General features: G+C 47.9%; 1 protein-coding gene across 1 annotated transcript in view; it reads right to left on the bottom strand.

Annotated features, from left to right (window-relative positions):
* DDX3X (DEAD-box helicase 3 X-linked) overlaps window positions 1-26256 on the bottom strand; it is a 545023-nt gene that overhangs the window by 442321 nt on the left and 76446 nt on the right. The window contains exon 3 of the mRNA XM_085622939.1: window positions 23672-23719. Coding sequence (XP_085479065.1) covers window positions 23672-23719 — 48 coding nt within the window. The remainder of the gene's footprint in view (window positions 1-23671; window positions 23720-26256) is intronic.

Genomic DNA, 26256 nt, shown 5'->3' with positions numbered 1-26256 from the left:
AGCTACTAGTATTAGCGTTAGCGACTGTTGTTTCAGTTTGCGCACCACAAATGGAACTAGTGGGAGAGGCGGAAAAGCGTACGCAAATCTGCCTGACCAGTTCATCCATAGGGCATTGCCCTTCGACTGTGGGTGTGGAAACCTGGCGGCGAAGGTTGGGCATTTTGTGTTTTCGGGAGTGGCGAACAGGTCTATGTCTGGTTGTCCCCATTTTTGGAAGAAGGGGAGTAGAACCTTGGGGTGTAATTCCCATTCATGGATCTGATGCGTGTGGCGACTTAGGAGGTCGGCCACTTGATTGTGGATCCCTGGGAGATGTTCTGCTAACAGGTAGATGTTTTGGGGAATTGCCCATCTCCAGATTTGCTGTGCCAGTTGGGACAGTTGGAGAGAATGTGTCCCTCCCTGTTTCTGTATAGAATACATTGTCGTCATGTTGTCTGTGCGTATGAGGACAGTTTTGTTCTTTAGGTGGTGAACCTGAAAGGATTTTAGTGCTAGGAACACTGCTAAGAGTTCCAGGTGGTTGATGTGGAGCAGTTTCTGTTGATTGGTCCATCTGCCCTGAGTGGTATGGTGGAGGTGGGCTCCCCACCCTGTGAGAGATGCGTCGGTAGTTAGCACAACTTGTGGAAGAGGCTCTAAGAACGGTCGCCCTTTGGACAGGTTGATGGTGTTCCACCATTTGAGTGAGCGAAGTGAGCGACTGTCCACCAACACCAGATCGGTAAGTTGTCCGTGAGCTTGGTTCCACGGTTGTGCTAGACATTCCTGTAAGGGACGCATTTGAAGTCGTGCTTGTGGGACTATGGAGATGCATGACGCCATCATGCCTAGGAGCTGCATGAACACTCTTGCTGGAAGAGATGGACGAGTTTGAAATTGAGAGATGAGATTTTGTATACTGGCTATCCTGGCAGTGCTGAGATAAGCAATGGCTTTGGATGTATCTATGGTTGCTCCTAGATACTGATATAAGTGGGAAGGTTGTAGATGGGATTTGGGGTAGTTGATAGTGAATCCAAAATTGTGGAGAGTTTGAATCGTGCGGAGTGTGGAGAACGCATTTTTGGTGAGTATCGGCTTTTATGAGCCAATCGTCCAGATAGGGGAAGACATGGATCTGTTGTCTTCTGAGGTGCGCTGCCACGACTGCTAAGCACTTGGTGAACACTCTGGGTGCCGTTACTCCGAATGGGAGAACTGTAAATTGATAGTGTTGCCCATCTACCACAAATCGTAGATATTTTCTGTGAGCGGGATGCATAGGGATGTGAAAGTACACGTCCTTAAGGTCCAATGTGGCAAGGAACTCTCCCTGTTGTAACAGTGGGAGGACTTGTTGAATGGTAGTCATATGAAAATGATCTGAATGTATATACTGGTTTAGCAGTCTGAGATCCAGTATGGGCCGTAATGTTTTGTCCTTTTTGGGAATGAGGAAGTATAGAGAATACACCCCTGTTCCCTGATGTTGAAGAGGGACTGGTTCTATCGCATGTTTTTGTAACAGGGATTGAACTTCTTGTTTGAGGAGAGAGAGATGATGTGAGGACATTGGACGTTGTTTGGGTGGTATGTTTGGGGGGTATTGTATGAGTTCTAGGCAGTAGCGAGACTGGATAATTTGTCTTACCCATCTTTCTGTGGTGATGGAAGTCCAGACAGGTAGGAATTGTTGGAGTCGCCCCCCGACCGGAGTGGAATGATCTGGGGGGGGGGAGTGGTGGCAAGTCACTGTTTGGTGGCTGGGGAGGTGCGGGTGTTGTTGCCCCGCCCTCGACCTTTGTTATCGTTTCCCCTATAACCTCCCCGGAAATATCCTCTGTTAGGGGATGTTTGTCCAGAATTTTTAAAGGTGGACGTGGTCTCAGTTGCCGTGTTTTTGGAGCCTCCTCTATAAAAGGAGCGACGAAAGGAACCCCGGTTTTGAGGAGACTGCAGTGCTCCCATAGACTTGGCAGTCTCATTATCCTTTTTCATTTTTTCTAATGCAGTGTCCACTGCAGGGCCAAATAACTGCTCTTGGTTGAAAGGTTGAGCTAGAATTGCGGTTTGAACCTCTGGTTTAAAACCGGAAATACGGAGCCAGGCATGTCGTCTGAGTAAGACGCTAGTATTGACCGCCCGAGAAGCAGTGTCTGCTGCATCTAAGGCGCATTTAATGGAGGCATTAGATATTAACTTGCCTTCTTGAATGAGGTCAGCGGCCTGGGATTTAAAGGGATCAGGCAGATGTTGCATAAGGTCCTCAAGTTGGTCATAATGCGCCCTATCATACCGGGCTAACAGGGCCTGGGTATTGGCAATACGCCAGTGGTTCGCCGCCTGTGCGGCGACTCGTTTGCCTGAGGCCTCTAAAAGCTTAGACTCCTTGTCCGGGGGAGGCGTTTCTCCAGTTGTCTGTGAGTTAACGCGCTTCCTGGCATTTGATACGACCAAGGAGTCTAAAGGGAGCTGGGCTTTAATGTATGCAGGGTCCTGCGGGGCTGGTCGGTACTTTTTTTCAATGCGGGGGTTGAGAACCCTAGCTCGAACAGGGTCTTTAAAGACCTCAGTGGCATGCTTTATAACCCCTTTAATCATGGGCAGTATGTGAACAGTTTTTTGTGACTGCTCAAAAGTATCGAGGAGAAAGTCCTCTTCAAGGGGGTCTGTGTGCATAGTGACACCATGGAATGTTGCTGCCCTATTTATTAGTTGGCCAAACCCCAAATGGTCATCAGGAGGGGAGGGCTTGGAGGGGTAGGTAGTGGGGTCAGGCATGTCAGGCATTGGATAAGACCAGTCAGCTACTGGTGCTGTGTCTGGAAATGTAAAAGGGTCGTGTGGATCAACAGGATCATTAAATAAATCAGGGTCCGCCCCTCCCCCCCCCAAGTCATCATTATCATCCTGTGGAGGAGGTGAATGATAGGGAGATGGTAACGGTAAGGGTAAAGGAGGAGGAGGAGGAGGAGGAGGAGGAGGAGGAGGGTGGGGGGGGGGGGGGGACGGGACGGGTTAGGAGGTAATACAGGAGAGGAAGGACGAAGTGGTGAAGTGGCACAGTCCTTTTTCCGTATGGGAGCTGGAGGAGGTGTGATGTCCAGCTTCCGTTTCTTATATGGGACGGCAGTCACATGTCCAGTGTCGGGATTGATGTAGATCCGCTTTTGAGTAGGATCTGGGCGAAAAAGTTCATCTGGCTCCGAAGGTGGTGGCGGCGACGGCCGTTTCGGGTCTTTATGAGCTTTTTTCGGTGTGGACGTAGTTTTCGGTGCCGATGGATTTTTCGGTGCCGATGGATTTTTAGGCATCGATGTCGAAGAACGTTTCGGCGCCGGTGGAGATTTCGGTCTTGAAGCCTGTTTCGGTGCAGACAGTGGTTTTTTCGGTGCCGAGGGTGTTAAAGGCACAATCACATGAGGTTTGCTCGAGCCCGAGCCACCTACAGGCTTAGATGTCTTCGGAGCCGGGCCCAAGGGCGGGGCTTCTGAAGAGGATTTCCGGTCGCGACTGGGCCCAGCTGGCGGAGTCTTGACCACTGTCTTTGGATGGGGCAGGGGCAGGGGCAGGGGGGGTGGTACTCACACGCTGCCCTGGAGTGATGAGGTCATCGGAATAGTCGGCCTCGGACACGATCGAGATCTTCGGTGTCATCTTCAGGAACATCTTGAGCAAAGATGTCCTCCGGTTCTGGAGCTGGTTTGGCCATAATATGGCGTCGAGCTCTTCGGTCCCGGAGGGTCTTCTTCGAACGGAAAGCGGCACAAGCTGGACAGGTCGATTCGTTGTGTTCCGGCGACAGGCAGAGGTTACAAACCTCGTGGTGGTCACTGTGGGGGGAACTTCGCTCCACACTGGGGGCATTTTTTGAAGGGTGTCCTGTCTATCAGCCGCTTCCGGAACCGGTCCGAGTTGATTTAGACGTCGATGGAATGAAGATTGAAGAGTTAAATCGATTGCTGGAAGTTTTCTGCTGGAGCAGAAAAAAGTTCATCCGAACCCAATGGCGGAAAAAAACAATCTGACGATGGAGTGGATGCCCATGCGCACTGTTGTCCAGGGGAGGAGTCACCAACCTCGTGACCAAAGGCTTCTTCCGAAGACAACAACAACCTGCAATCATCCGAGCCCAACACCGGATGGCGATCTTATCCTCAGTGTGTGATCTGCGGCTCATATGCCTCGAACAGAAACTTCCTCCTGTCTCATCTCGTGTGTAAGCTACGATCGCCGCTAGGTGTACCCTTAGCGAGGACGAGCATAGATTACTTTTCAGTAGGTGTGTGAGGTATCTAAGCACCGTTGACTCTCTTGTCAATTTATTCTGTAGCTTATTTTTGCTGCACCACATTGTAAACCTTTTCCATTTCTCCCCATAGCATTTCCGTGTTGTTGGCCTCCTTGCCTCCCGCAGCACTCGCATAGTGCTTGGAGGTACCTTAAGGTGTGCACACTATGTCTTCAGGAGCCATGCCGCCAGGCTGAGGCGCTCTGGGTGTAGAACCTCTCCATTCTGCATGGAGAGCAGGTCCTTTCTTTTTGCAAATTTGTGAGGAGGGCCCTGTGCCATTTCCACTATTTGTGAGTACCATGTCTGTCTTGCCCACTGTGGTGCCACTAGGATCAGTGTCATGTTGCTGGTCCTGCACTTGTCGAGCACCCTGTGTAACAGTGGTATTGGCGGAAAAGCGTAGGCAAATGTCCTTGACCAACTTATCCATAGGGCATTCCCCTGGGATTGTTCTGGTTGTCTGGATGCGAAGTCTCGGCATTTTGCATTCTGGTGTGTTGCAAACAGGTCTATTGTCGGTGTACCCCACCTTTTGAATAGCCTCTGCGTTTCCGGTCCATTGAGCTCCCACTCGTGGGATGCCGAGGTTTGCCTGCTGAGCCTGTCTGCTTCCACATTGTCCTTCCCTGGTAGGTGTATGGCCAGCAGGTCTATCTTGAGTGGGATGTCCCCTCTCCAAATCTCCTGTGCCAGAGTGGAAAGGGGGAACGATTGTGTCCCTCCCTGCTTGTTGATGTAGAACATGGTTGAAGTATTGTCCGTCTGTATCACTCTCTGGTTGTATAGCTGTCTTTGGAAGGCCTTCAGGGCTAGCAGGACAGTCTTCAATTGCAGGTAATTTATGTCTGATCGCATCTGCTGGAGTCCACAGACCCCCTCACTCTGAGCTTGCTCATGTGTGCTCCCCATCCTATCTGTGGAGATGGTCACAGTTTGGTTTGGTGGTATCAAGGGCTTTCCTATAGTTATGTTCTCCCTGTTCCACCATACTATTTCCTCCTGCACTGCGTGCGTAACAACCACTAGATCTTCCCAATTTCCGTTTGCTTGTGACCATTGCTGTAGCAGCCATTCCTGGAGTGGTCTCATGTGAAGGCGTACATTGGGGACTAGGTGAATGCATGACGCCATCATCCCCATGACCTTGCTCGCGGCTCACTGTCAGAGCTCGCCCCTTCTGTTAGAGACGTGTCCTTCAGCAGGGCTATTGTTCTTTTGTTGCTGGGCATGACCGTTTTGTCTATGGTGTTGATCTACGCCCCCAGGAAGATCTTCACCTGTTCTGGTTCCATTGATGACTCTCCCCTCTCCCCAGTGTATGGAGAACCCCAGGTTTGTTAATGTTCTTGTGACCCGCTCTGCGTGTTCCTCGCACTTGTCGCGAGTACTTGCTTTGATTAGCCAGTCGTCTAGGTAAGGATACACATGAATCCCTTCGTAGGTACGCTGCTAGGCATTTTGTGAAAACCCTTGGGGCCGACTTCAGACCGAATGCCAGGGTTGTGAAATGAAATGATCCTGGTTGATGTTGAACCTTAACATGTTTTTGTGGCGCCTGTTCATCGGGATGTGCAGGTAGGCATCTTTGAGATCCACGGTGGACATGAAGTCTCCTCCTCGTATTTGAGGTAGCACATCTTGTAGCGATGTCAAATTTTAATTTTTGCGTCTTTATGAATGTGTTTAGGAACCGTAGATCCAGGATGGGTCTTAGTGTTTCATCCGCCTTTGGGTCCAGGAAGTAGTTTGAGTACACTCACATGTTCCTTTCTCTGCATGGCACTGGTTCTATGGCCTCCTTTTGAAGTAGTTGTAGCGTCTCTTCTGAGTTGAGCAAGCTCTTGACCAGAGCGTTGTCTTCTTGGGTTTCTTGTTTGGGGTCTTTTTTCCAACTCTATGCAGTATACATGCTGTATGACATTGAGTATCCATTTGTCTGATGTTATTTCTTGCCATTGTTGAAGGTAAAGACCCAGTCTTCCGCCTACCGGTGTTAGTTGTTCGTAGGTGTTCGGTTTGTGTACCCCCCTTACTGTGCTTACTTTGTGCTTCACCCCTCGGGGTATACTGAGGGTGAGCATTTTGTTCCGTGCTAAGTCACTTAGTTGAGGGTTGGTCTCCCCCCTCTCCTTTGACCACGTCAGTTTCCCCTCCCGCGAAAGGACTGGCCCCGAGGCTGGTACTGCCAGTTTTGCTTCTGCTGTCCCTGCTGGCCGTGACTTTCACCCTGCTGTCCTTGCTGGAATGTCTGGTGTGCCGTTCCCAGCTGGTTTCCTCCCCTTCCGTAGGGTCTCCGAGCTGGGGTGCCTCTTCTCATCCCTCTGAACTGCAGGGCCCCCATGGACCTTGCCGTCTCATTTTCTTTCTTCAGTTGGGTGAGCTTTTCGTCCACCGGAGCACCGAACAGCGTCACCGTTGAAAGGGGTGTTCAGTATGTTGTTCTGGACCTCCTGCTTGAATCCTGAAATTCTGAGCCAGGCCTGCCTCCTTTCAGTGATTCCTATAGCCATCAGCCTGCTCTATGTCTATGCCCCGTCCAATGCTGTCTTAATGCATGAGTTTGCAATGTTCTTCCCTTCCTCCACCAGATGGGAAGCCCTCTGCCAGTATCGCTCAGGGAGATGTTCGATTAGGTCTCCCATCTCGTCCCAGTGCTGGTACTGGTGCCTGTTAAATAGGGCATTGGAGTTCGCCATGCGCCAGTGCATTGCCGCATTTCTCTCAACCTTTCTCCTGGTGAGGTCCATCCTTCTGCTCTCCTTGTCGGGAGGCGGTCCCGAGGTTGCCAGTACATTGGCCCTTTTCCTGGCCGTGGACGCAATGGAGTCAGCTGTGACTGATCCTTTGATATAAGGCGGGTCCTGAGAGGAGTGCTTGTATTTCTTCTCAGTTCTGGGAGTGATGGATCTGCAAGTTCCAGGATCCTTGACCGCCTCCTTCCCTTGGTTCATTACGCTTTGGAGCATGGGGAGGAACTGGCTCCTAGTCTGGATGGGGAGCAGAGTCTCGAGTAGAAAATCTGCTTTCGGCTTCTCCTCGTCGAATTTCACGCCAAAAGCTGCTGCAGCGCTCTTGACGACCATGTTGTATGCCCCAATGTCGTCTGGCGGCGAAGGCCTCGAAGGATAGGTCTCCACGGGCTCTTCGGGATTTTCGGCGTCAATGTCCTGCCATTCCAGCTCATGCGTAGATGGCGCGGAGCCGTAGATCGACTGCTGTTCCTCTTCCTCATCTTCTCCCTCATAGTAGGGGTCTTCTTCCTCTTCTTCAGGATCTCTCGACTGTTCTTCGATCGCGACGACATCCGTCGACAGAATAGTTGGGATTTTGAACTCATTTTTTCGTCGAACTCCTTCCTCTGAAGGATGCTCTCCGCCTCGAGCCTTCTCTTTTTCTTCTGCATTTCGGAGACATGTTAGGCGTCTAGCACTGGTCTCTTCGACAGAGCTTGCATCGACGCAGCCTTGTCCTTCGTCGCCGAACGCCCCACCTCGTGGGCCTGCTTCAAATAACTGTTTATCGGCAGCCTTTGGCCCCTGGGAGTCCTCCTTGAAGGATCCGCTGGACCTTTCGTCCTTGGATCCACTCGCGGTTGTCGAAAGTTTCGGCGCCGGTGCTCCTTTCGAGGACTGACTGTTTGAGAGTCACTCAGATTTTCAGGGCCCTTTCGGGGGTTTCGTACTAGACGTGTCTTCTACCTTGACTGTAGTTTTCTTATCGGTCTCTGCGACTGTGAAGACATCAGGTCCCTCGGCGATGTCTTAATCGCCGGTGGAGAGGCCCAGTGACGGGGCCTTACCCTTGCCTTCCATGTTGAAGTTTGCTCTCCTCTGCCTTTCTCTGACCCGGAGTGTCTTCGGCGTGAAGGCGGATCAGGCGTTGGTCCTTTCTCTCGTGGTCGATCGGCAGGCAAAGGTTGGAGACCGGATGCTGGTCCTTCTGCATATATTTGTGGTGGCAGTTACGGCAGAATTTAAAGGGTGTCTTGTCCATTGCGCTCAGAGTCTGAGTGCGCATTTTCCTATGGGCGAAGATTGAGGATCTCCTCCTTAGTCGTCGTCCCTGCTGTATGCTCTTCCTCTGTAGTCTTCTATAAATTCTCTTCGATGAAACTCGTGTAATTCGTGTAATTCTGTTCTTCGTTCGTTAAAACTCTGGAGCTTCGACGACGACGATCCAGACCCAACGGCGGAAAAAAGAATCTGAAGATGGCACCCTAAAGGTGGGACTTCCGCAGGAAGCACGCCGACATCACGAGAAGTGCACCAAATGGTGGGACGTAGACGCCCACCTGGGCTACAAAAAAAAAAAAGAAGAAAGACTACGAATCCGGACCCAACCACCAGATCGCGGAATGCACAGCATAGTGAATCCAGAAAGATTCACGCTGCAAAACTTGTTTTTTTATTTAAATAAACTTCACTGATATCGTGATTACCTGTTAAAATATTTATATATTTGTTTAAATTGCCTGCACATTGATATATTTTGTTACTGTTACTATATAGCTAAATATGTACATTTTTCTTTGCTATAGCACATGATCCATATTCAGGCACACTTAGTTACGGAGATCTTTGCCCACAACATTAATCTTTCGAATAGGGACTTGTGTTTTCTTACTAAAATTGCTAAAAGCCTCAACACATTGACACAGGGTTTGACCCACTAATTAGCGTATGGGAAAACCGACAATATGTAAACAGAGGCGTCTCCACGGAGGATTATTCTCCATATTTTCTAGTGGACTGGGGTCTCCGCTGGCAGAAAATGCCTAAGTGATGTGATTTGACAAGTGCCTAACGAAACTAGATGACAGTCTCCACTTGGAATGCTTTAGGGCCAAGACTGAAGCAGGCTTTTAAAAAAACAAAAAAATTAGTGAACGCAGAAAGGAGTGGGGGGTTGAGGGGAGTAGATATGGGTATACGGGGGAATAATAGAATAGTGCTTAAACTCTAAATCACCCAGTGGAAAACAAGTCTCCTTGGGTGTTGTAATTTCTATTGGATGAACAGCTGAAAGGAACCATTTAGGTCAAATCCACTACCAAAGACTAGTTCCCAATCAATAGTCACCCTGCCATCCTATACCCAAATTCTAACAAAGCATGGCTGTGGCTCAACCACTGCCAAGCAGGGAGCCTGGAAGGTCTACACAGCCAAATAGAAAGAAAGGAAAAGATTACCAACTTCAACAGTTTTGCTGCAGGAGGTTTGTTGGGACTTGCATGGTGTGCATTATTCAGACTTGCAGTGGCTGTGTGGCATCTGTCCCCCTTATGCGTCACTAGATTTAGAGATTGATATTTTTATCACCCTGACTAGTGTATGTACTTTTTCCACCAGGTCTAAAACCCATGTCTTTCTGGCCTATTGCCAGGTATGTCGGTTTATCACCACAAGAATGAATGGGATAAAGGAAAAGCTGTATGCAAATCCACCAGATCAGTCTATAGAGCGGGGAATCCCTTGATAGGTGAAGAGGGTACCAGTGTCTCAAGTCTTAGGTGTGTGTGTGGGTGTCCCTATTCTCTGAACATCTTTTGTACTGCTTCCAGATCTAGTTCAGACTTGCACAAGACTGCTTCTAGCCAGCTCAGTCTGCTTATATGTTTTATAGAACCAACAGTTCTAGATCTGTCTGTATTCCTTTTTTAGGTCGAGCCTAAACCGTGCATGCGTACTGTATTCACTGTGGGCTAAGACCACGCCTCCAGCTTCCTCTAGCTTTTGATTGTCTTTTGTCAGTGTCCTTTGAAAAATGTTGCTTCTAATTTGCTAATGGTTCGTGCTGTTCTATCCTTTCTGCAACTCACTGACTCCTCAGGAGTAATGCCCAAGGATTTGTTTGCCTGGGCCTTTGATTTAACGATCTGTTCTGGAACTTTATTTTTTTAATGTATTCTGAACAGCTATTCACATGTGATCATGTTCACGCATGTGCCTTTCTTTTTTTAATTATGCACGGCACCCAAGTGCTGCACCAGAGCTTTCTACTTGCATTTTTATTTCAATACGGTCCCCTGCAGTTCAAGAGCCAAGCTCAGACTTTAGTACCACAAGCTCCTTGGGAGCAGCCCACCAACAGCCAGAGTGGCAGTTCCCATCTCAGGTACTGGGTGCAACAAGCCGTGCTGTAATTCTCTAGGACCACAGAGGCACATCTTTGCTACTTACCCACCGACAGCACCCCTCCCAGATCACTGCTTGAAAAACCCTGCCCCCTCTGCATAGCTGCGTCCCCCACATAGCTGCTTTCAAAGCACTTTGACCTTTACTCTGGTTGCCCTTTCCCTCTCGTGCTCTTGAGCCAGGAGGCAACATCTGACTTCATGGGTTGAGTCTAGGGCCTTTTGGGGCAGTTTCTCTTGTCTCCTGGCAGTGCCCTTTAGGGGCTACTGTCCATGCCTCCAGGCATTTTGGGGCACATCGGACACGGCGCTATAAGTGAACTATCCGAGCAGCATGTTTCTTCAGCTGTGTAAACATGCACAGGGATCATTGAGCCTGATCAGACAGCCCACTCTTGTCAAAACAGTGCTAATGCTGCAGAGGTTGTGGTATCGATACCCGTATGGGCACATTTTTTAATTGATCCAGGCAGCTCATTGAGCAAAAGTATCTACGGTAGTGGCTTGTGCCTTCATTCCACCAATATTCCTCCCCTCACCCTAGTTTATCCTTGTCGGAGGGGACAACAGCAGATCGTTTCACCCCCCTTTCCTTTTGCAGATGTTAAATTCGCACTTTGGGGGACAGGAACATAATTTATTAGAGTACAATGGCTTTGCCCGGCTCCCCTCGCCCTAGCTTAACTGTAGCACAACCTTGGAGGGGAGGACATGCAAGGCTGCTAACATGTGCTTGTGGCCTGGCATGTTCAAGCAGATCAATTGTTGGAATACCACACGCGTAATCACACTCCCCACTTGCATTCTTGCTTCTACCACCCCCCAACACCTTCTGCTCGCTCTCCCTGGTCTCCCGCACACCTTGCTCTTTCCCATCCCCCCTCCTGTTCACAAATAGCCTCAGAATGTCGGTCCTCTCAACTCGCTAACATTCGCAAAGCTTTGGCAAGGCTTTAACTTATTTTGCAGCTTTATATAGTGCCAATTCGATACAGCCGCCTTCGACCGGTTTAAATGCTCAGTTACTTGCACACAGTCCCTACCTCTCACCTGCTCCTTGTGATGAGTTTATAGCAGACTGACTTCAATCCCCACACAGTTTTCAATTCTCCTCACCCATTGTTTACAATTCTTAACCCAACCTCATATTGCTGTTTTGAGTTCTTGGACCTACCCTGCCATCGCTTTCAATTCTTCCCCTCTCGTGAGACCCAGCTTCACCCTAATAGCTAAAGCACGAGCCAAGCCTGGAAAGCATCTGTGTAACACGCTACTTCACAACTGCAAACATTAGAATTAATAGTGTAGCTGCAAATTTTCACCATTGGTTGAGTTTTACACCTCCGGTCAAGTAAGCATTGCTCTACAAAGGCCCCAAACAGGAGGTGAGGAACCCGCAGCGGTTTGTCACCTGAAAGGGCAACTGGGTATTTTTATTTTTTAAACAAATACTTTCCTGTCACATTCATTTATAATTTTAGTGCTATAACAAACAGTGCACACAATTGTTAACACATTCTCTTGCTGTCCTGCTATTGCCCATTGTGGCGCTGTAAGAATACACATCACCGAAAGGACTCTAGAGTATTGTTCAGTTGCCATTTACATGTGGCACCCCGGTTAACCTTTCAATACACATTCATTTAATACTCCAATAACTTTTCATCGGAGTGCGCAAACAGTCTGGTTAGACTCCCGCACTTATTTCCAGTAAAGAAGCAGCACTCAGCAAGATCGTGCCGTTGTCTAGGCCCACACATCTTTTGCTAACAAATTTACCTGTAATTAACAGTAAAAGTCTGAATATAACAGGAGAACTTACACAAATAGGACTGTTGCCTTGGCAACTGCGGATCACTTAAATTGTTTTTTTAAATAACTTAACACTTTAGCAGGGCCAATATCTTTGGCTAAACACTTACAAGGTCCCAAAGGCAAGACAGATTGCAATGCAAATGCTGGTTCTACATCTTGTGCTAGTTTGGAAAGCAAGTATGACCTGGTTCCTCTGCTCATTTCGTGGTGTCCATTTGTATTAATGCCTGTGCTGCGTTTGTGAAATACATTGAACACAGACTGTCATGAGTCCCAACATATTTGTATGTGCTTCTCGGTCTCTTTTTGGCTCTATTGGACTCAGATATAAAGGCTGTCAATTCGTGAACACTTTCTCAGTTGATAAGTATGTGCAGTAAGTGTCATTGGAATGCAGCTGTCAATATGACATCATACCAAGCAATTTCAACTCCATACTCACTGTGCGCCTTACAGCTGATCTTGCCAAGTCAATGCTCCTTAGTAGCAGGAAAGCCAAAGCCAAATTCAGAGTCACTGTAAGAACACTATCCTTCATACGTGGAGAAGATTCCTCGAAGTTAGAGGACTCCAGTATGTGTAGTCCTGTCTAGCTGGGGTACAGCTGCATCTTCCTTCGGATCTGGGCTGTCTTGACAGCAAGACATTTTGTAAACAGTTGGTGCTCACTTTATCCCAAATGGAAGCATTTTATTTTGTTAATTAGTTGGTCACCACAAGTGGCGATATGGTGCATGTTCATCAAGATATGGAAGCAGGCATTCTTAAGGTAAATGGTTTCTTGTTTTGGTCTTCCCTTTCACTGCCATGTGCTTCTGCTCAACGGGCTGTTTAGAGCTACCAGGAGCCCAAACCTCAGTTCTGCTACACTGTGGCACAGGGGACATACATTTTTGCCATCTGTCTTTTGGTTTTGTTAGTAGCACCTTCTGGTTCAAAGAATGTAATTTCATCAATGTCAGACCCTTTGTCTATTGGCCTCCCTATTTCCTCAAGGATCTGTCACTTGTGAGTTCTAGGTCTTTAAAGGGTCCATGTTTGAATTGCCTTGTGTAATGTTCACCTCAGTTTCTCTTATACTTTTACAATTGTAAAAGTAATTTTGCAAATGCCTTGCACCCCTCCAATTAGTGGTCTTTCGGTATGCACAAATTTCAAACTGCCAGCTATGCTAAGTTGTTGTGGTCCTGAAGACAAACCCTAAAATTATAAATTAACATCCCTTCAGGTCTTAAGTAGGGTGACTAGGGAAATCTAAACCTCGACCCAACCCTCCACACCCAAACAGCCTTCAACCATGTGGTCAAAGCCCAATTGCAAAACACAAATCTTCAGGGGTTTTTTGTGTTTGTCACTGGGTTCGGGTACAGAGTCACGCTTTTTGGTGTTTACCACTTTTTGGCATATTCCTCTGACAAAACACTGTTATCTGCGGTGGACAGTGCTACTGAACCCAATGGAATAGTTTGAAGACCACAAACTGGGGAACAGTGGGCATACGCCCGACATGATTTTGGTGATAGCACTGCCCACCAACTGGTCGACACTTAGGGGAAGGGGTGAGTACATTCCTGGAACAAACAACTAGATTTCTAAATACATGCATGTGAATCCAGAAAATATTCATGCTACAAATTTAACCTTAGTGATTTAGGTACAATGGAAAATGTCCTAGCTAGCGTAACGAATAGTTTACCTGTCGGTGTAGTTTTGCAGCTTGAAGATCTTTCTGGATTCACTATGCTGTGCATTATTCCACGATCTGGTGGTTGGGTCCGGATTCGTAGTCTTTTTTTCTCCGTAGCCCAGGTGGGCGTCGACGTCCCACCATTTGGTGCACCTCTCGTGATGTCGTCGTGCTTCCTGCGGAAGTCCCACCTTTGGGGCGCCATCTTCGGGTTCTTTTTTCCTCTCGTTTTTTTTTTCTTTTTTTTAACCATAGGCGTTCGATTAAATTCCTTTTCAAATTTTCTTTAGTGTATCAAATCTTCTGTTCTTCCTTGTCTTTACACTTCTTTCTCCAGCCTCATCTTCCTGGCAGAGGTGGGTGGGTTCGCTAGTGAATCCAGAAAGATCTTCAAGCTGCAAAACTACACCGACAGGTAAGAAACTATTCGTTTTGCAGCGTGAATCTTTCTGGATTCACTATGCTGTGCATAGACTTTGTAGCGGTTTGTTAGCTTTGTGGCGGCTGGGTGGTAGATGAGCGTTGGTCGTTGAATATGTGTTGAAGCACCTTCTGACCTACTTGTGCTTCCTTGTTCATCTGCATGTCCACGCAGTAGTGCTTAGTGAACGTGTGCACTGAAGCCCATGTTGCCGCCAGGCATATGTCCTGAATGGTATTTGCCAGAAAGGCAATGGTTACTCCTTTTCCTTGAGGAGAGAGCTTGTGGCCCCTCAGATAGCTCCTGTCCTGCCGGTTTGTGGCAGAATTGTATTGTTAGTGCGATCCATCGAGCGATTGTGCCTTTGGTCACTGGTCTACCCAGGAAACTCGTTGCAAAGGACACAAAGAACTGTTTGGTTTTTCTGTGGTCCTTGGTCCTCTCGATGTAGTGCATCACCGCCCTTCTAGCGTCTAGAGTGTGCAGAGCCTTTTCTGCGCTTGAAGTTGGGTTCTGAAAGAAACTCGGTATTTGAATTGCCTGGTTCATATGGAATGCAGACACCACCTTAGGCATGAAGTGCGGGTCCGTTCTCAGGACAACCCTATCTTTGTGTATCTATGTAGGGCTCCTGCAGCGTCAGTGCTTGCAGCTCGCTCACCCTGCGTAGCGATGTTATGGCTACCAGGAAGGCTGTTTTCATCGTCAACATTTGCAGTGATGCCTTGTGGATGGGTTCAAAAGGTGCCCTCATAAGTTCTGTTAGGACCACATTGAGGTTCCATGCCGGTGGCGGCACACTCTTCGTTGGAGCAATTCTTTTTGCCCCCTCCAAGAATCTCTTTACTACCCGAGACGTAAATAAACTTCCTCCTTTTTCTCCCCTTGTGTAAGCTACGATGGCTGCTAGGTGTACCCTTAGGGAGGCCGAGCATAGATTACTTTTCAGAAGGTGAGAGGTATCTAAGCACCGTTGACTAGTCATTTAATTCTGTAGTTTATTTTTGCTGCACCATATTGTAAATCTTTTCCATTCCTCCCCATAGCATTTGCGTGTTGTTGGTCTCCTCGCCTCCCGCAGCACCCGCATAGTGCTTGGAGGCAATTTAAGGTGCGCAAACAAGTCTTCAGAAGCCATGCCGCTAGGCTGAGGCTCTCTGGTTCTGGATGTAGGACCTCCCCGTTCTGCATGGAGAGCAGGTCCTTTCTTTTTGTGAATACGTGAGGATTGCCTTGTGCCATTTCCATTATTTGGGAGAACCAAGTCTGCCTTGCCCACTGTGGTGCCACTAGGATCAGGGTCATGTTGCTGGTTCTGCACTTGTCGAGCACCCTGTGTAACAGTGGTATCGGCGGAAAAGCGTAAGCAAATGTCATTGACCAGCTTATCCATAGGGCATTCCCCTGGGATTGCTGTTCTGGTTGCCTGGACGTGAAGCTTTGCAACACGCCAGAATGCAAAATGCCAAACAGGTCTATTGTGGGAGTTGCCCACCTTTGGAATAGGCCGTGTTTCCTGTCCATTGAGCTCCCGCTCGTGGGATGCAGACTTCTGCCTGCTGAGCCAGTCTGCCTCCACATTGTCCTTCCCCGGTAGGTGTATGGCCAGAAGGTCTATCTTGAGTGGGATAGGCCATCTCCAAATCTCCTGTGCCAGAGAGGAGAGGGGGAATGATTGTGTACCTCCCTGTTTGTTGATATAGAACATGGCTGTGGTATTGTCCGTCTGAATCAACACTCTCTGGTTGTATAGCTGCTTCTGGAAAGCCTTCAGGGCTAGCAGGACAGTCTTCAATTCCAGGAAATTGATAGGTCAGTCCACAGACCCCTCACTTTGAGCTTGTCCATGTGTGCTCCCCATCCCATTTGTGATGCGTCCGTGGTGATGGTCACGGTTTGGTTTGGAGGTGTCAAGCTCTTTCCCGTAGTTATGTTGACCTTGTTCCACCAAGCTATCTCCTCCTGCACTGCGTGCGCAACAACCACTAGATCCTCCCAACTCAGTTTGCCTGTGACCATTGCTGTTGTAGCCATTCTTGGAATGGTCTCATGTGAAGTCGTACATTGGGGACTAGGTGGATACATGATGCCATCATGCCCATGATCTTGCTCACTGTTCTGTCAGAACTCGCCCCTTCTGGTAGAGAAGAATCTCCTTCAGTAGGGCTGTTCTTCTGTCGCTGGGCATGACCGTTCTGGTTATGGTGTTGATTTTCGCTCCCAGGAAAATCTTCACCTGTTCCGGTTCCATTGATGACTTTCCCCAGTGGATCGAGAACCCCAGGTTCGCCAGGGTTCTTGTCACCCGTTCTGCGTGTTCGTCGCACCTTTCGCGAGTGCTTGCTTTGATTAGCCAGTCGTCTAGGTAAGGGTACACATGAATCCCTTCCCTTCGTAAGTGCGCCGCGACTGCCGCGAGGCATTTCGTGAATACCCTTGGGGCTGGCTTCAGACCGAAGGCCAGTGTTGTGAATTGGAAATGATCCTGGTTGATGTTGAATCTTAAAAGGTTTTGTGCCGCCTGTTCATATGGATGTGCAGGTAGGCATCTTTGAGAACCACGGTGGACATTAAGTCTCTGCCACGTATTTGGGGTAGCACTTCTTGCAGCGATGTCATTTTGAATTTTTGCGCTTTTATGAATTGGTTTAGAATCGTAGGTCCAGGATGGGTCGTAGATTTACGTCTACTTTTGGTACCAGGAAGTAGTTAGAGTACACCCCCTTGTTCCTTCCTCTGTATGGCACTGGTTCTATGGCTCCCTTCGAGCAGCTGCAGTGTCTCCTCTGAGTTGGGCAAGCTCTTGACCCGAGCGTAGTCTTTTTTGTTTTTTTGTTTGGAGGCATTTTCTCTAGTTCTATACAGTATCCGTGCTGCATGACATTTAGAATCCATTTGTCTGAGGTTATTCGTTGCCATTCTCGAAGGTGGAGTCTCAGTCTTCCGCCTACCGGTGTTGCATGTTCGTAGGCGTTTGTATTGTGTAACCCCCTTGTGTTTGTATTGCGCCTCACCCCTGGGGGTGAGCGTCCTCTTTCGTGCGGAGTCACTTAGAAGAGGGTTGATCTCCACCTCTCCTTTGGCCACGTCCGTTTCCCCTCCCCGCGAAAGGACTGGCCCCTCTGCTGGTACTGCCAGCTCTGCTTCTGCTGTCCTTGCTGGCTGTGACTCTCACCCTGCTGTCCTTGCTGGAAAGTCTGGTGCGACGCTCCCTGCTAGATTCCTCCCCTTCCGAAGGGTCTCCGAGTTGGTGTGCCTCTTCTCATCCCCCTGAATTGCAGGGCCCCCATGGACCTTGCTGTCTCATTTTCCTTCTTCAGCTGGGTGAGCTTTTCGTCCACTGTTGCCCCGAACAGCGTTTCACCATTGAATGGTGCGTTCAGTATGTTGCTCTGGACCTCCTGCTTAAATCCAGAAATCCTGAGCCAGGCCTGCCTCCTTTCCGTAATGCCTATGGCCATCAGTCTGCTCGAAGTCTCCGCCCCGTCCAATGCAGTCTTAATGCACGGCAGGGATCTGCTTTGGGCTCCTTCGCTCCGCTCACAAAGTCCTGCCCCTTCTTCCTCCCACCTCAAGGAAGTTACTTATTCAGGGGTTGATTATATCAAGGCTAGATTACTGCAATGCGATCTTCCTTGGCGCCCCGGAGGCGACGCTGAGGAAGCTCCAACAAGTTCAAAACGCCGCACCCAGGTTATTGACCAGTGTGCCTAAGAGACAGTCGGCCAGACCAGCCTTGAAGACTTTGCATTGGCTCCCTGTGCGGGAGAGGGTCAAGTTTAAGTCCCTCTGCATAGCACAAAATCCTGCAGGGTAAAGGCCCCCCTATTTTAAGAAAGCTGGTGGTGCCCTATAAAGCCTCCAGAGCCTTGTGTTCCGATCAGAAATTCCTCCTCCAGGTTCCTAGGGTGTTAAAGGCCCGGACGGGCGGCAGAAGATTTGCAGTCCACATAGCCACCCTTTGGAACGCGCTCCCGTTGGAGTTGCGTTCAGAAACTGGCACTCTTAGTTTCCGGAAGCTGTTGAAATCTTACTTATTTCCTCAGTGATGTGCTTAAGTTGATCTTGGCCAGGGTGTGTCTGATCAAGCGCTGGGATGCCCGAGGGTAACTACGCGCTATATAAGACTAAAAAAAATAAAAAATAATGAGTTGGCGATATTCTTTCCCTCCTCCACCAGGTGGGAAGCCCTCCGACGGTACTCCTCTGGGAGATGCTTGACTAGCTCCCCCATCCAATGCTGGTACTGGTGCCTGTTCCGTAGCGCATTAGAGTTCGCCATGCGCCAGTGCATTGCGGCATTCCTTTCCACCTTCCTTCCAGTGAGGTCCATCCTTCTGCTCTCCTTATCAGGAGGTGGTCCGGAGGTCGCTGGTACATTTGCTCTTCTCCTGGCCGTGGAGGCAATGATGGAGTCGGCAGTGACCGATCCCTTGATGTAAGGTGGATCCAGGGAGGAATGCTTTTATTTCTTCTCCGTCCTGGGCGTGATAGACCGGCATGATGCTGGATCCTTAAACGCCTCCTTCCCTTGGTTCATCACGCTTTGAAGTATGGGGAGGAACTGGCTCCTCGTCTGAATGGGGAGCAGAGTCTCGAGGAGGAAATCAGCTTTCGGCTTCTCCTCATCCAATTTTACTCCAAAGGCTGCTGCAGCACTCTTTACTACCATGTTGTATGCGCCGATGTCATCAGGCGGCGAAGGCCTCGAAGGATAAGAGTCCACGGGTTCTTCGGGATTTTCGGCATCGATGTCCTGCCACTCCAGCTCCTGAGTCGTTGACGGCACCAAGCAGTAGAACGATTGCTGGTCATCTTCGTCATCGCCCTCATAGTAGGGACCTTCTTCCTCCTCAGGATCTCTCGGCTGCTCTTCAGCATCGAATTCATCCTGTTCCTCGATCTCGACGTCCGTTGACAGGACTGTAGGGATTTTGAATTGTTCATTTTTTTCGTCGAACTCCTTCCTCTGAAGGATGCTCTCCATCTCCGCCTCGAGCCTTCTCTTCTTTCTCCATTTCGGAGAAGTTTGGCGTCGACCGCAGGTCTCTTCGACGGAGCGTGTGTCGACGCAGTCTTGTCCTTCGTCGCCGAACGCCCCACCTCGTGGGCCTGCTTCGACGAACTCTGCTTTTCGGCGGCCTTCGGCACCAGGGAGTCCTTTTCGAAGGATCCGCTCGGCCTTTTGTCCATGGATCCACCCTTGGTCGAAGTTTTCGGCGCCGATGCTCCTTTCGTGGACTTTGACTCTGATTTCCGAGAGTCACTTTCGGGGCCCTTTCGGGGGTTTTGAACTCGACGTCTCTTACCTAGTCAGGCGTTTTCTTGTCAGTCTCTACGACCGTGAAGACATCAGGTCCCTCGGCGATGTTGTCTTCATAGTCTGTGAAGAGGCCCAGATCGTACAGCGACGGGGCCTTACCCTTGCCTTCCATGTTGAAGTTGGCCCTTCTGTCGTTCTCTCACCCGGAGTGTCTACGGCGTGAATGCTGAACAGGCGTTACAGTCCTTGCTCTGGTGGTCAATCGGTAGGCAGAGGTTGCAGACTGGATGCTGGTCCTTCTGCGCGTACTTGTGGTGGCAGCTAGGGCAGAATTTAAACTGTCTTGTCCATTGCGCTCAGAGCCTCTGAGTGCACATTTTCCTATGGGCATCGAAGAATTTCGGGGATCTCTTCCTTCTTCGCGTCCCAGCTACAAGTTCTTCCTCTGTAGTTTTCTCCAATTTTCTCTTTGATGAAACTCGTGTTTTCTCCTTCCTTTGATAGAAACTCTGGAGCTTTTCGGTGACGATCCAGACCCAACGGCGGAAAAAAGAATCTGAAGATGGCGCCCCAAAGGTGGGACTTCCGCAGGAAGCACGACGACGTCACGAGAGGTGCACCAAATGGTGGGACGTAGACTCACACCTGGGCTACCAAAAAAAAAAAAGCACACAAGACTACGAGCCCGGACCCAACCACCAGATCGCGGAATAATGCACAGCATAGTGAATCCAGAAAGATTCACGCTGCAAAACTGTCTAATTGTTGGAGCACCAAAAGAGCTGGGCGACAGGACCTCATGCCCAATTCTTTTAAAACAGGGACAATCCATGTTTTTCTCTGCAGGATATAAAATTTACAAAAGAATAACATGTATAATTGACTGGTCAGAGGTATCACATGGGCATTTGCAGAGATGTTTAGACCAGTCATTCGGAACAGGAATAGTTATTACTCTATAGAAAGTACCCAGACGAAAACGCACAAGTAAAAATTGATCATAATCACTCAGGCGTAGGTAGGGTTGGAGACTAAAAGTTGTTAATATAAGTGTGTGCTTGGACCGAGGATTTGTTCAGCTCAGTACACAGTCTCTGTTCCAACAGGTAATTCAAAGAGGTATTCTTTAAATATCTCCTGCTCGTCCCGACCATAGTTAGCGGTTTATCATAAAAATCATGAAGACCTATCTTATATAAAAATGGATTTAACATGCAAACCATCCAATCCTTAAAGCCCCGTCCAGGCCCCTAGTCTTCTAAAACTCTCCTGTTAAAACTGGTCTCCTCCGTTATCCATATCCTGTGCCACAATAGGACAGGTTGAATCCTTACAATATCTTCCAAATATACAAGTCCTAGTTCAGTGTGACAAAGGAGGAAGTACTATTAGGAACCATCAATAAGAATTTCAGAAACATGTTTTCAACTACCTGGAGTGAGCCCAAGTCCGCATATCCCCATATGCCTGCTCCATACGTTGCAACGCGGACGCATTTCGCTTTTGTAGATATCGAAAAGTTCCAGTGTAGGGCATCTACCCAATTTCCTACTGAAATTAGATAGAGCAGATCTTAATGTATAGCAGTCTCCTTGCTTTGACAGCCTGAACCCGTACAATCAAACACTATCCCCATGTAGGAAAATAAAACTGATTGGACGCCCAATTCTTCTAAAATAAGCCACAGCTTATGGTTTACACAATCAAATGCCAATAAGTCAAAAAAAGCCATATACAAGGGCCCCTTTTTGCCTTGATATACTTATTCATTAAAATATTTAAGTTTAAGGCCTGCTCAATCGTACCTAATTTTTTACGGAAGCCGAATTGTAAGTCGCTTATCACCGCCCACTCTTCTGCCCAATCCTGGAGCCTGTTCAATATGACCCGGCCTACTATTTTTACTGTTGAATCTAACAACGATATTGGTCGATAGCAGGCTGGATCATTCCGGTCCTCTTTTTTAAATATTGGGACGAGGATGGACTCATACCATGTTGGAATAAAACCATGTTGGAATAAAGCCAGTCGAACTTGATGCATTAAATACTTGTGTCAATAGAGGGCCCCATAACGCAGTATTAGCTTTAAAAATATCAACAGGAACGCCGTCCGGCCCTGCTGCCTTACCTCCCGAACTTGCAGCAATGGCCAGCATTACCTCATTGAGCTCAAAGGACACTACTTTCCTAGGCAGTAGGCTTTGGTCACCCTCAGTACACCCCCAATTACATGCGAGTGTGGAGTTGTTGCATCATACAATAGCGAGAAATGCTCTATCCATTTATTCTCAGCAATAGCCACCTCAATAGTAGATACCGCCTTCTCTTTGAGAAAGGGAGCATTAACTGCTCTCCAGAATGCACAAGAATCTTTAGCAATTGATGCTTCACGGAGGGCTGTCCATGCTTCTGTTTTCAAATTAGCTTTTCTACCTTTTAGAGCCTGCTTATACTCATTCTGTGCCTCTCTAATTTTGTCCCCCATCTTTAACCTCTTGATGCAGGACATGCTTGAGGTTTCTATAGGCCCGGGTACAGTTTGGATCAAACCAGCCCTTTTTCGCTTTAGTGATTCCTACGCTTTATATTGATAGTAAGCGCCTTTTTAATGTGATCTGTGATTATGATAAAACGGTCTGTAATATCCTTAGGTACAGCATTTATCCAGACATACCTTAATCGCCTCATAACAGTTTGTTATCACTCCAGCCATAAAATCTGAGGGTACCACTTTCTCCCAACTCAGGGTGTAACCATGTTGACTAGTTCGAATAATGATTTTCTAAAATAGCGTTTGGACTATTGGCCTTACCTATGTTATGTCTAAATGGGGATAAACCGACACGGAGCAAAATGGTCGCTCAGTGCAATCTGGTGTTGGGAGAAATTGTCAATAATTGAGCCAAAGCAATTAGACACCAATATAAAATCTATCGTAGAGAAGGATCCATGCCCATTAAAAAGTAGGGCCGAGAGTCACAGAAGGATTACTTAAAATATTTGCAAAGCCCAAGTAAGTAGTAGTAGGAACACTATCGTACACCCAACATGAACACAGGGGAAATGCTTGAACTAACACGTAAATAAATATTGTAATACCTACGCCACATGTGCATCAGTAATATTGCATCCTGCTTTGGAATAATAAATGCTGCTGCTTTGCGCTTAAAGCTTTTGCCAGGTAACTTCAAGGAATAGAACAAGGTGGGTGGTAAACAGTGAAGGTTATTATCACATAATTAGTAAATGTTCATTTTTCATTTACTTAAGTGTGCTGGATGAAACCGCCATCTTCCCAAACTTGGTGAAGTGAGAGGGGGAATTCGGGGAGTGAGTCCCCTCGGTCAGAAGCAAAACAGAATGTGCCTTGCACCACATAGGACATGAAAAGGTTGAAGGCCAGTGTATCAAACGACTGGCAAATGAAGTGCCCAGGCGTGGAACCGGAGATAATTTCTGCGGATGTGAAAGAATAGAAATGTTAAGTTCTGTCTGAGTGTGTAGGGGCCATTGTAAATGCAGGAATTGAGTACGCTTGGGAAAACTTCATGTTCAAACAGGTGACACTTCTGGTTTGAACATGAGGTTTTCCCAAGCGTCGGCTCGAATTTACTGTTCAGACCCCGGACGAAGGGCCAACATTGACCCGAAATGCATTGGGTTCCATAATGATATGGATGACTAACATGATTGCCACCAAGGAACTATTGGAATAATGGCAAAAGGGAAACAAATTTTGAAATTATAAATTTAATCTTAGATTAACGTTTAGCATTAGATTTAAACGCGGAAGGGAAAAAAAAAAAAAAAAAACAGAAAGTGAATGAAGAAAACCACCTTGTTTTCTTCAGTAAGTGCTGCAGTCAGTCGGACAGGGTTTTCCCTCTCCTGTATAATAATCTACCTACACCTCAGCCACACAAAAATGTAAAAAAAAGCGAACATGCATGACTAGTGCTTATATTTTGTTCAATTAATCTGGGCCTCTAAAGCGTAAATTAGTAGTGGTTTCAAGGCATACAATTATACACAATTTATTTCAGTGGTTATCCATCAAGATTAAACACTAACCTTGTCTTGAAGCTTCTTTGTTTCTTAAATGGGGTGGTATGTACCGTTCTTTGGAGAAACAAAAACACAAAATTAGCTCCACAGCATTGTCAAGTTGATCTAATCAAACGTGACTTCATGGCATTTTCACCTTAACAGCATGCACAGATTAAAATATTTTTTCAATGGTGATGGAAAAGCAAAGCATAATGCTTTCCTAAATAGTGAATATCAAAATTCAAAAATAGGGGCGGAGCCAAATGACTACTCGGTTCCGCAGACGCGGTGGGTGACTCTGGGATACATGATCGCTAAGCGTGACATTGCCCAATTGTGGGGATCCCAGAGGCCTCCGGCGGTGTCGGCCTGGAAAGAACACATGGATTGGTGTCTGTTTCGTGAAAAGGTGGTGTATGTTGCGAGGGGTAAGCCTGGGGCGTGGGTGAAAATCTGGGGCCCCTGGAACGCCTATCGCTGGGGTATTTGCGAGCCGCCGCTGCTGCCGGCTGCTTCGCCAGCTCCGTCCCCCTAGCCGACCCCCTCCCACAGCCATTGGCACGTGGTTCCCCAGTCCCTGATCTGTTCTCATTCCCCTCGTCAGAGTTTGGCGATTGGTTAGGGTCCCCCACTTAAGGAGCGCGTGCTGTCACTTGGGATTGTGGGTTGCCTTGCGGGTGTGGTTGTTTTTGTGTTGTTGTGTTTTGATAAAAGGAAACCGTATCGTTGGTTTGGAGTTATGTGGCCTGCACTACTGATATCTCCTGACTTACCCTTTTTGCACCGCCAAGAGATTTCCTTGTATGTATGGTATATGCTACTGCCACTCTAGCGGCCGGCCAGACGGTTGTAGGCCCATCCTTGTAACTAGTTGAGATTGTAATAAACGGTTTCAAAAACAAAAAAAAAAAAAAAATAGGGGCATTTCCTCCATCGACACATTGGTCACCAAAGGTTGACTCAAGTGGTCAGTAGTCCCGCGCAGGAAGACCTTAAAGACCATAGGACTTGGTGAGCTGTGCTGCTACAGTGCATTTTAAGAGTGGACCCATTATCAATCTTCAAGCCATCTTGATGTTCCCTAGTCCTGCTCCCTGCCACCCTCCTTCCCTACGTGTGCCCTTTTGACCTTTTTATCTAGAGCCCCATCCCGACCACCCTTCCCCTCTTAGCCCACACACGCGCCCCCCCCCCCGCGTCGTCAAAAAATCGTCCTTATAGGCGGCCATTTGAATTGGCAGCATCAGCCCGCAGCACACCCAGAGAAGCCCTCTGCCCACCCATCACCAGCCACCAAAATGTTCCGTAGAGAAGAGAGGTAGAGCCATCCCAAAAATCAAGTTCAAAGAAAAAAAGAAAAAACAGAAAGCAAACAATTAGCTTCATTTCTGGGCTAAAGCGCTTATTGTCTTAAACTTCTAGGTCTTTTTGGGAGCCCTCTCCGATTGCCATTGGCTTAAAGCTTGCTTAGCCTCCTGGTCCATGAGAAAGAAGGATTAGTTACTTACCTGTAATCCTAGTTCTCATCCAGGGGTATACTCAAAGTCATAATCTATGAATAATCCCTGCCCATGTGCGGGATCCCGGAGCATATAGAAAATACATATATATATACACATATGTGAAAACATAAATGCAGCCTAATAATGTTCAAAACATGGCAATGCTGTTAATTACGTATGTTTGCATAGTAGTGCCCCCGTAACCCGTAAGGAAAAAAGGAAGCATCAGACAAATAACACAGCACTGCTTTGCCATAAAGCAACATGTAATTGTAGGCATTCGCCAGTAGGCTGCAGCAGAGTATCAAGAAACCAAGAAAACTGACACCCTGCTTTTAAGGCATTAGAGTAGGGGGACCATGCCTTTAAGGCCTGCCTGTGACCCCATGCTCCCATGATGCACTACAGGTGGCAGTTGGGCCAGTTCTTTTTGGCGGTGCCTCCGCACCCGAGTAGATCTGCCTTCCATACATCACTTATTTAAAGAGAAAACATTGCTCGTCCGGGGAGGTGGGTGGGTCGCTTATGACTTTGATGAGTATACCCCTGGATGAGAACTAGGATTACAGGTAAGTAACTAATCCTCATCCAGGGGATACTCATCAATAGTCATAATCTATGAATAGAGTAGCAAGCCCATACCCCAAAGTCTCGCGGACGAGCAAAAAACTTAAAAAACAAACAGCAAAACACATTTTGCATTACAGTTATGCAAACAGGTTCCTCAGAGAAGCCTGCCCCACCTGGGCGTCGGCCTGCGCGTCTGAATCTAGGCAGTAATGGCGCGTAAAAGTATGGACTGAGCGCCATGTAGCCACTTTACAGATCTCAGACATGGGAACGTTGCGAAGGAGTGCTACCGTAGAAGCCTTCCCTCGAGTAGAGTGTGCTCTAGGTTTACCCTGCAGAACTTTGTGGGATAGTTGGTAAGCCAAAGCTATACAAGAGACAATCCATCTTGAAATAGATGTCTTGGATGCAGCCAGCCCGGTATTCGTGGGCCCATAGTTCACAAAGAGCCTGTCTGACTTTCTAAGAGTAAGGGTCTTAGCCAGATAGAATTTCAAAACCCTCCGGAGGTCAAGAGAGTGTAGGGCTCTCTCCGGG

This window comes from Triturus cristatus, chromosome 8 (genome assembly GCF_964204655.1).
Source record: "Triturus cristatus chromosome 8, aTriCri1.1, whole genome shotgun sequence".
Classification (NCBI taxonomy): Eukaryota; Metazoa; Chordata; class Amphibia; order Caudata; family Salamandridae; genus Triturus; species Triturus cristatus.
The sequence above is the reverse complement of the archived record's forward strand: the minus strand, read 5'-3'. Positions and strand labels throughout refer to the sequence as shown.